General features: G+C 28.3%; 1 protein-coding gene across 1 annotated transcript in view; it reads right to left on the bottom strand.

Moving 5' to 3' along the window:
• Nucleotides 1–5,539: 5,539 nt before the first annotated feature.
• LOC122270927 (uncharacterized) overlaps nucleotides 5,540–11,444 on the bottom strand; it is a 125,197-nt gene continuing 119,292 nt past the window's right edge. The window contains exon 5 of the mRNA XM_043050260.2: nucleotides 5,540–5,826. Within this exon, the coding sequence (XP_042906194.1) occupies nucleotides 5,562–5,826 (265 nt within the window). The 3' untranslated portion in view covers nucleotides 5,540–5,561. The remainder of the gene's footprint in view (nucleotides 5,827–11,444) is intronic.

Here is an 11,444-nt window from a genome sequence, read left to right as displayed (position 1 = left end):
CAGAAAATAAATAAGTTAGTTAGGGGTAAAAGCTATTTTAATGACTAATTTCTTTCATTTTAAAAGTGGCAAACTATTTAAATTATGTAATGTACTTGTCTAATAAAATACAAAGGAAAACTATTACCAGGTGCTTAGCAATTTTGTTTTAAATCTTTTCTACTTCCTTTAAAAAGTATTAAGTGAATCACATAAATTTAAAAAAAATTAATCTTAAACATAAACATTTTACAAGTTAAAAATACGTAATATTTCTATACACTGCAAAAAATCAAATTACAGTAAAAAGTATTATGAGTATGCGAAAGTATTACATCCAGGTGCATCATCAGTGAGCTCAATTTTACCTTGAAATTTTACACCGTAATTTTTTTAGTAGAATGTATTTAATTACAGTGGTTCAGTGATTTTACAGTAAATATTACTGTAAAATCAGAAAATTGTGATTTTACAGAATGTGTTTTGATTTTACAGAATCCAAGAATTTTACATTTTACTGTAAAAATTATGGTTCACCAAATATTTTGTTCCGGAAAATCTAGCTGTAAAAATGGATTTCACTGTAAACAGTACTGGCATCCTAAGTGCCGGTACTTTTTACCGCAATTTGATGTGGAATATTATACAGTGTATTATCTCTTCTTTAGAGCAAACGTAAAATCGATAACTGGAGTAAACAATTTATTGCATTTTTTTCTTTCTCAGTATATGTATCATAAGTTCTTTGTTTTATTGTCAGAGGTTTGTTTCTTCAGAAATAAACAATTTAAACTCAATCTTTCTTGCAAAACAACAATATTATCTTTATCTTTTATTGTTATAAGCATTTATTCCTGGTGTGTTGTTATATCTTATATTTAATTTATTAGCGTGAATCTTTGTGATAAGGAATTGTTTTCTGAGAAAACATAATCTTCTTTGCTTCAGACACCAATATAATTCAGCGATTATGTGGTGACGATAACACTGTCTCATACTCTCAAAATATTTAGAAAGAGTTTAACCGATAACATATTGTTAAAACCCAAAGGATTTGTATGTCTGTTATTTATGAAGAAAGGAAGAAATATATACCAAAAAAAGAGCAAACACAAATTATGTATTGTAACGTAATGCCTGTAAGATAGCATTCGGAAACGTATTTTTTCTTTGGCTCAGAGAGTAATACTGTTTCTCAAGTAATAGATTGGATCTGAGTTTTTTTTTTTTACGTAATTTTATCTGTAAATAAAATTATGTTTTATCTGTTAGTGTATGCATAAAATAAGAGGGTGGGTATTTGGTTTTTTGAATTTTCAGGTGATTTTCATGCAAAACAAATTTGCTTAGAGCTAGAAAATAATGAAAACTTATTCTTAGATGTTTGTCCATGAAATTAAATATAAAACGTAATTATTATTTATGCAATACATACTATGCTATAAAGGCATTTAGTTTTATAAGTAAGATACAACACTATATATATNATGAAAAAAATATTTAATATCATCGATGAGTAAAAATTAATACAACAATATATATATATACAAATAGAGAGATTTCGTAATACTACTTACCATCTCTCACGTTCACGTACGCTTACTTTGAAGTAACTGTGAGCTCATAGTTTGAAAAAATGTGTGTTTTAGGCATGCGCAGTTTGCTCAGAACCACACGCGAGTGAACGTGAAAATGCTAAATCTCTTTAATGATGATACCTTCTCTCAAAAGAAGATTAAACTTATTGGCCGAGATAAGAAGTACATAGACCAGTTAGTAAATCTTGTTATTTTATATTCAAACAAATAGACTGGTTTTTTTCTGGATTCTTTGTTTCCAGCAAATTCTATGGAAAATACTTTTTTTTGCTATCTAAATGGCTTAAAAGCCTATTTAAATTTTCATATCTAAACCGTATCCTCAATCTAAACGCCGATCGATTATTCTATCCTATTTTTGAAGCATCTTTTCCTTTAAAAAATGATTACTACGAATAAAATTTATTTAAAGGAACTTATGATACTTTCAACTGATGAAAAATGAAAATCTTTCAGGGGAGTCGAATGGTGTTGCCAATTCAGAAAATATATTGACTTTAGAAAAATTAATTATCTTAAATAGTAATTTAATGAATTGAAAGATAGAAAAAAAAGAAAAAAATATCCTGATTCTTATCATACACTGTATATTAAATGTCGCCTTTACTGTTAGATTCAAAATTTATGTTCTTTTTTTAACTAAGTAATATTTTACCTCTTCACTTTCTTGGAATTATTTATTTAATACCACATAATTGTTTTTAAGAAACGAAAGACATTTCGACACTGACAAGGAATAAAGTTTAGAGATCTTTCGACGCATATTTTTGCTTTTACGGGAAGTCTAAAATTATTTTATTTCTCTTCCTGATTCTGTTCTATTCCTTTTCCTTTTGCAACGTAATTTTAAATCTTAAAATTGTTAACGTGAGAGCAATCTNATCTTTCGACGCATATTTTTGCTTTTACGGGAAGTCTAAAATTATTTTATTTCTCTTCCTGATTCTGTTCTATTCCTTTTCCTTTTGCAACGTAATTTTAAATCTTAAAATTGTTATCTGCAGATTGTTATCTGTGTTGCAATCTGCAGAGTAGGTTTTTAAAATAAAAAAAATAATAAAATGACATTTTTAAATCCCGTAACTCAAAAACAATTTGAATTTTATCCTTTAAAACTCAGTTCTTAAATTCCTATTTATTCAATAAGACTTAATTTTTTTTCATCATATTTTTTAGATTGAAGCTATCCCCTATAATTGATTATCAAAAATATGAATCCGCCGAAGGAAAGTTATGTTAATTTAGAGAATGTACGTTTTTGTGTCTAAATTCGTAACTTAAAATACCATCTGCACTGATTAACATGTAACTAAAGGGTTTAAGTTAGGTTTAGATTAAACTTTATAACTATTACTATTGCATCTGAGTATGTGATATCCGATCATTAAATCAAAAGTTATTAAATTGTTCCTATTTTTACTTTGCACACTATACTATTAAAGACTAAAACTATTATTACTTCACTCTTTTTAGATGTAGCTGATCTTAGGGATAAAAAATTTAACACCCGAATATCATTTTTCAGAAAACCATTTTACTTGTTATTAAAAGTAACAGCACCAAAATTTAAAAAATAGTGGGAAGAATGTGATAACTATTCATTGAAATAAATAAAGATAGTTAAAAAAAAGCATTAAAAGTATTTAATAAAATATCTCGGTATAAACATTGTTTTCAAATTTGTTCTGAGCAAATTAAGAAACAATTACAATAAAAAGTTCAATTTTATTTAAATGAAAACGATTTTAATAAAATTCTTTATTCATTTCCATGTTAAATATTTATAATTAATGAATTTCAAACTTTATTCATTCTTTTCTTTGTAGTGTGGTTTGAATCTTAATATGAATTACTAGGACTGAAAGAAGCCATAATTAAATTTTTAACAAAGTTTCCTGTTCATTCATGAATATGCAATAAGTTTTTCAATGAATATAAATTCCTGTTCTGAGTATTTAAAAGCCTATGAATGGTAAAAGAAGTGTAAAAAGCGAAATAAAAAATGAATAAATTATCATATAAGGCAAATTAATCTCGATCATAAATACTTTTTCAAAACACTATGCAAACTTTAAATGTATGAAGATGAAAAACTTAGTTTTAAATTGCATTTTCAGTTGAGCGGTAATTAACTTTTGTCAACTAAGAATAATATGCAATAGTAAAAGTTTTTGAGTGGAAGTATTAGCATGAAATTTGACGCCATTATATAATGTTTTGTTTATAGTGTAATACCATTAAATGGAAGATTAAATGCAGTTTAAACTCCCTAATATGAATAATCGAAAAATGATCTAAACTTTTTACAACGCATTACAACCAAAACTTGTTATAGTTTATACTAACTAAACTAAAAACTCATCAATTTGATTATCACCATCTTTATTATAAGAATATAGATGTTTTAAACTTATTACAATGCATGTCATTCAAAGCTTTTTATAATTTATAACAATGGCAAACAACTTTGCAAATTTAATAATCATTCTAAGTATACTAAATCATACACAAGAAATTTTTTCTCTCCAAAATATGGTAATGACAATTCTGGTTAAAAAAAAGCATAATTCTGATTAATAAAACCGAAATATAATTTAGGTTTACCAAAAAATATTAATATTTTTATTCAAAGCAACACATTATTTAATATTTCATTGATGCAAATCGTTGGAAATTTTTCGTATGATCTAAATTAAATTGCGATTTCAGTTTATTTGTAGAAAAATAGATAAATGCGATAATGCCGAGCAAAACTTCAAATTAAACTTATGCTTTTCCGTGCTTAAGGTAACAAAATTAATATTTAACAGGAACTAGATACTACGTCTAACTCAAAAAAGGGGAAAGTACGAATATACAGATTAAACTAATGGGAAAGGTTTATAGTGGAATATTTTTGGGTCCAACAACATGTATTTATTTATAAGAAGGCAACTATTTGAGAAATAAATATTTATGAGAAAGTAGGACAGAATGTTTCACTCCAATTTTCTATTACGATAGCTTTTTTTCTGATCTTAAATACAGTGTCTCAAAAAATTAAATAAAAAGAAATAAGCTTTATTTAATTTGTGAATTCGGGAAAAAAAAATCGAAATTTTATTTTTGATTTTCAGTTTTACTTTATTTACTGAACACGGCAAAAATTACACTTTCAAACAGATTTGTTACTTACATAAGGCTTAATCAAATGTAGTGTTGACACATGTAATAGCATCAGAAATACAGTAGCAATAACGGCAGCGACGTTCAAGGTTATGGAAGGAGGTATCAGAATTAATTGCACTATATACGGTGAAAAAATTCTAGAAAAATTACAGTTCTGCATGGTAATGACACTTCTGGTAAAAAAACAAACATAATTCTGATTAATAAAAGCCAAATATACGGTATTTAAACCATTTTATTTTCCATTCATGTGGAAGCGGCTTACCGGAAATTTTGGTTTTCAGTTATATTTCTTATTACCACACATTTAGTAAAAAACAACTTTTACCAAATAAATGATTTTTATGTATCATTTTTAAATTTCATAATTTTACCACATTTTTCAAATTCCAAATTATATTGTTACTTTTACCAAAATCCTTACCAAAACGCTAGGGAAAAGTATTCCGAGATTTTTGATGCTCCTATAGAGCAATATACACTGTAAACTTTACCATATTATGGTAGATTTGACCATATTTTTTTCTGTGAGTAAGCTTACTTTAACGGATTTTTTTCCTGCTAAATATTGAAGATGTATGGAAAGGTTGTTCTGCATAGAAAAAATACTTAATTTATCCCTTCTCTTTCATAATTAAGAGCTAGGAATAATCACGCTAGCACATAATCTAGATATTACATAACTCTGTACTAGCGACTTGATTCTACCTATAAAATAAAGAAAATGTACTACATATGAGGATTTTCAAAACGTATGGTATGTAGATGAAATAGTTAAAATAAGATACAAAATGTAAATGAAAAAAATATTTAATATCATCGATGAGTAAAAATTAATACAACAACAACAGCAAAAACAGTTAAAAGTAAACTTCGATATGAAAAACATTTCATCTTCAAGCTGTATCCATCATTTTGATTGAAAAGACAAGCATTAGAACCATGAGTAAATATAGCACAGTGTTCATTGAGTAATGAACCTGACATTCGTTCCAGTTGGCTTTGATAAAACTGGTGTGCATGGTGGCCACAGTCTCTTTGTATATATGTATGCTGGCATTCGACAAATTCTGAGAATGCACTAAAAAAGACATTTACATCAGAAAAAAATTATTTTCAATTACACAATATTTATTAACTTCAAAAGGCGTAAATATCTGAATTGGTTTTTAAAATCATGCTCGGAAATGTTTCTAATTTAAAACTGTTTTATTTTGCAACAGTTATAGTTCTGAGTACGTTTTATTTAGTTTCTCATTAATTTTTAATTTTTTTTTTTTGCATTAGAGTTTGTTTCATAAGAAACCCTTTACTTTGTCCATTTAGTTTATCAAAAATCTCATAAAAACACCAGTCGTATGAGTTTTAATTTTTCATTTTTATAATTTGAGTTATAAACTTAACTAACTTGGTGCACAATTACATTTATGGCATGCGTTGAAAGACTAGATTTTTTGATAAAATGTTTAAAAAAAATGACTTGAACATATCAGGAACTTTAGCATTACCCATTAAAATTGATAGATAATATAACATAGTAGTCATGATGGTCAGTAAAATTTTTTCAGCAATGATGACTGAATTATTCTGATTCGAAAACGAGAAGTAAACCAGGCCTGATTGATTGATTGCTTTTTGGATTGCCAAGAAGCACTGTCTGGAGATAAAAGTTTTGAGTACTTTTCCATTTTAAATATTAGAATCCATATAGGATCACTTCTATATCTTATATTGAAGGCAATTTTAATCAATAATGTTTTAGATCCATTTCATAATGACTTTGTCTCAAAAATGACCTTTGCTAACTTATAAAGACTCCGCACTTTGCTACTTATTAGGACTCTGCATTATAAGTTTGATAACCTATAAAAAAGCCTTCCGCATTCTATCATCCATTGAGATCATAGACATGAATTGAAATTTAGCAGTGGGAGAAAACCAAATTTATGGTTGTTTATTAAGGTGGCTTATATTAATAAAACCATCAATTAAGAACCTGATGATGACCATGTAATGAATTGTTTTTTAGGAAAAGTGTAGCATGATCCAAACATCAAATAAATAAACAGGTTATTGTTTTAAATTATAGGTTTTCCTGGTACTTCATTTTAAATATGCCAGAGCACACATTGTTAATTTTATCAAGAAATTAGGAAAAATCACTAGGGACCCAAGGTGTTTCAGATCTGATGTGAGGAAAACTACTTAGAAGAGAGTAGGGTAAGAGAGGTATCCTCGATTTTATGAAAATTAGTTCTGTTTTCTAGCGGCCAAACTCTGAATTACACTTTACTAGTCAATAATATGGTTTTACCATACTGGTGTGGTGTTGTTGACTAATTCACGGTTTCTGTATAGATAAGTTTGTTTCGCTATGCAAAATCTCAAATATTCTCTTGTTTTTAAGCTATCCTTACTTATTGTTCCTTTCAGTAATAAAAATTATTTTTAATCCAGCTTATTATATGTTTAAAGATTCATTCATTCACCCAAACAAACAATAAGGATTTAGTCCAATGGTAGCACTGTTCTTTGTTTCGATTCGATAACCTTAGCTCCCAGTGTAAGATCGGGTATAATGTACAATACAGTCTTGCCTCCCCCCCCCTTGATGTGTACCTATGCTGGGTCCACGAAAGATGCAGTGCAGCAGAGGAAGCAAATAACTACATCCAATGTTGTACAAACGTTTTAGATTTAGGGCTCCAGGAGAAAATTTTCTGCGGGCCTCTTTCTCAAAGTGCAAAAATCCTTACTCTCACATTTTGTAGAAATTTGTAAACTTTTATACAAAATTGTAACTTTTATATAGTTATAAAGACATTCCCTACATTAAAAAAAATTAATAAGCAGTATATTTTTTGTGAGGTATTTCGGTCGGGCCCTCTGCTGTCCCGGGCTCCGGCACAATTGTTCCCCTCTCCCTTCCTTGAGTACGGCCCTGACTATATCGCATGTAAATTACATGCATAATTTTCTGAAATTGTCATATAAAATAGAAATGTCAGCTACATTTTCACTGAAATTCGAGTGTTTCTGAATTTCTTACAGAGTTTAAAGGGGTACCCGGTCTTACTCTGGTGATTTGACTTTTTCTAGAAAAAAAATCACCTATAAAAAAAGTTTCTACATCAATGACTTTTCAGAAGTAATGTATTCAGTTTTACCTCACTTTGCCCTATCTTCAACCAAAAAAGTTGATTATTAAATTATACTTCAGTTTGGTACTATAGGAAATTATAAATTTTAAGTCGGTTAAAAACTGTTTAAAACGTATTATCGCAATTTATTACAAATCACTTCAGTTTACAGTGGCTCTAGGAGTTCAGAGTTCCCAAAATCAATATTTAAGATTGACCCTCATGGTGATGAAAAACGCTCATTGTAAATTGCTTTTGTTGATGAAGTAAAACTAAAGTGTTCATTTTTATTTAAATCATTTTTTTTCAAATTACGTAGCCTTTAGTGTACGCTTTTTTAAAATTTTCACTCTAAAATTTCGGTAAAATAAGCAGCAACAGTGTTCTGCTGCAACCATAAATTCCATAAATTCAATAAGCAGCAACAGTGTTTCAATTCTGTTAACCATAAATTCCTTTACGGCCTTGAAACAATTTACGATTAGTATGATTAAAAAACAAACCGTGAATACAAACCTATTTACAGCAAACTATATAAATTAAATTTAATTGGACATTGGCAGGCAAGAATTGAGTAGCGCAAGGAAACTCTTCGTGTTTTAAAGAAATAGAGGAAATATTGCAGTGGTAACGCAGGGGTTCGAACCCATATTCTGGTAGTCATGAGATTGACAGGCTTACCCTGTCGACTACATTATGTACTCAATTGCAAGAAACTAATTGGCTTTATGAGGTGGGCCAAGTTGGCGTGGTTAAAATTCCAGTTGTATAACCGTATTAGGTAAAAATAGTTAATAAACGACTTTTCTCACACTTAACAGTTTGAAAACCATTTTTTTATGGTTATTTGACTTCTTTGGTAGAATATGGTAAAATAAAAATTAAATAAATTGTTATTCAACTATTTTTTTAGAAAAATTTCTAACAGTGCATACCAACATGATAATTTCAAAAGTACTTTTACGTGCGGTTACTTTAGTATTCGACGAGATATTGATCTCTTAATTCTAAATTGCAGACACTTTAAACAATTAAGGACTAGTTACTATCTTGGTAAACATAGTTTAGAGGACTGGATCTGTGACATGCATTGTAGCAGTATTGTAATCTTAATTGTTAAACAAACTTTGGTTGATCTCTCGTGAGCAGAGAGCTACTATTAAAGAGATCAGGGACTTACCATGGTATGTGCTGTTATTGGCCGTAAAATACACTTACATTACCTTAATTAAATTTTTATTTTCTCAAGTATTTTCCCTAAGCGCTCTTTCTATTGCCCTACTAAGAATGTTCCTCTACATTTAATTATGATTTGAAGTTTAAGTTAAATCTAGTGGATTTGGCGATTTATTAAAATGTTTTTATAACATGTATATACGAAATTGAAATTATCAATGAAAATTAGTAAATTTCAATGGATTTGACACTCTAGTTGATTTTAGTTATTGTTTTAACTGATTTTGATAACTGATCCGGGTTTTTTTTGTTAAAGTTTAGGGATATAATCTAATTGAATTGTGATGAATCTAATCAAATGACGAATTTTGATTATAACTTTAAATCCCGTGAATGCAATGAGGGTTTTGATACTTGGGATTGGATGGTTTTTTGTTTTTGTATTTTCGTTTATTGATCTATGAATTTTGCTCTACTTTCTTTTTATATTAATGAATAAGTGATTTTTATTTATGTTCGAACATTTTACGTAGGCAAAATTTCTTCGTTTGGTTTTTGCTGCTTTTGGATTGAGTTTATTTCAGTCTTATTAACAAATTGATTTTATCTTTACTATTTTTATGATTGATCACTAAATTCTGGTATATGTGGAAAATTATTGTTTAAATGATTTTGATTATAGAATTAACTGTATCAAATATTTATGTTTACAAGCAGAAAAACATTATGTTTCTCTGCTTTTACTGATTTTTCTAATATTAATAGTCTATAACAAAGTTAAATTCTGAATAACTGTTTCTTATTGCATGGACTTCATACGATTAATCCCCCTGTTTATTATTTATTATTAGTTTTCTTCATGTTATTTACTGTTGGAACTCATTGTTAATCAAGTAAGAAGTTTTGTATTAATTGTTTTATAAATTTAATTGATGTAGAGGAATTTTAAATCAGTGTAAGTAATCTACTAATGTGTTTTCTTAAGCCTTAGCCTGTCCTTAGTCAGCGTCTGGTCTCAGTTACACAGTTATACTGCTTTTTTGGTTTATTTTCTAATTTAATCTTCTTCTTAACTCTCTATTATCTTGAATTTAAAATGGGATTAAATTCTGTTATCCCTTATTCCTCTTGCATTTTTTAAATTGGTAGTGAATGTATTCGCATTGATAGAAAAAGCATAAACTGTAATAATGATAAAATATAATAACTAATCTTTTATCTTAATTTAATCTTGAATTTGTCAATGTATATGATTTGAACTTAACTTTCACATTATTTTATGCAAAGTCACTTTTTCAAAAGCGATATTTTCATAATACTTTGCCTATTGTAATGCTTCTAAATAGATATGTTTAAGTTTCCTGACTATCTACATTGTTAACAACACAATATTGAAAAACATTTCCTTAAATGGAAATTGCGGTCCTTTTCTCTAAAAACGCCTATAAAAATTTTCCTCTACGGAGTATTTGACCCCTAGTTGAATTGAAAAACAATTTGTCAAATGTTGGTCAGTTTCATGCATAATTGAGAGTTTTAAGAATTTAAGTTTCGATTTTACTGCACTTAAATTGATTTTGTCATAACTTGATTTGTTTAAATTACTTTGCTTTAATTCACTTAGGCACTTGGTGACAGGTTTTAATAATACAATGTATTTTGATTAAATTGTTACCTTGTTTTAATTGTTAATTAATAGGTTAGAGTATATTGCTTAATGAAGTAAATCTGATTTATAGTTAACTCTAGTTGATCGATTAATGTTCAGAGAGGGCCAATTGGTCCTCTCTTAGGTATAATTAATTGCCTCTGTTTAATTGGAGGCGGTGTGACTGACTTTGACAGATGGATTAATATTATTAACGAGTTCTTACTGGATACTTGTGAATTCAGATCGTGTTGAGGTGGAGCCTATGTTATTTAGGCCTGTATTAATAGAGCTGTAATTTAGCTGTTCTATGATGTTATGCCCAAGGCATTATGTTTTTAAAAATATCTGAATCTGAAGTCCTTCCTTTGAAGTGATATTTAGCAGCCATCTTGAATTAATAAAGACGAGACGAGGAAATTGAGAATTGCTATGTAGAAAAGAGATGTTTTGTTTGAGATGCATTTTAATACACCGAATTGAATAAATCTAAACTCAAGTCAAGACTGAAAATTTAAAAACTATTAAGACTTCATAAGAGAAAGGAATAGATTTTGGCTTACTTTATTCACACATCTGATATTAATTTTTAAGTATTGTGTCCTGTGACTTTTTCTGAAGCTTCATCGAATGAAATAATAAATAAGGTGATGGCACTAATATAAAAAGTACAATTTTGCACTTATATCTATGTGTCATCTCATTGCAAACAAGCAAAATAGTGTATCCCATGAA

This window comes from Parasteatoda tepidariorum, chromosome X1 (assembly GCF_043381705.1).
Source record: "Parasteatoda tepidariorum isolate YZ-2023 chromosome X1, CAS_Ptep_4.0, whole genome shotgun sequence".
Classification (NCBI taxonomy): domain Eukaryota; kingdom Metazoa; phylum Arthropoda; class Arachnida; order Araneae; family Theridiidae; genus Parasteatoda; species Parasteatoda tepidariorum.
The sequence above is the reverse complement of the archived record's forward strand: the minus strand, read 5'-3'. Positions and strand labels throughout refer to the sequence as shown.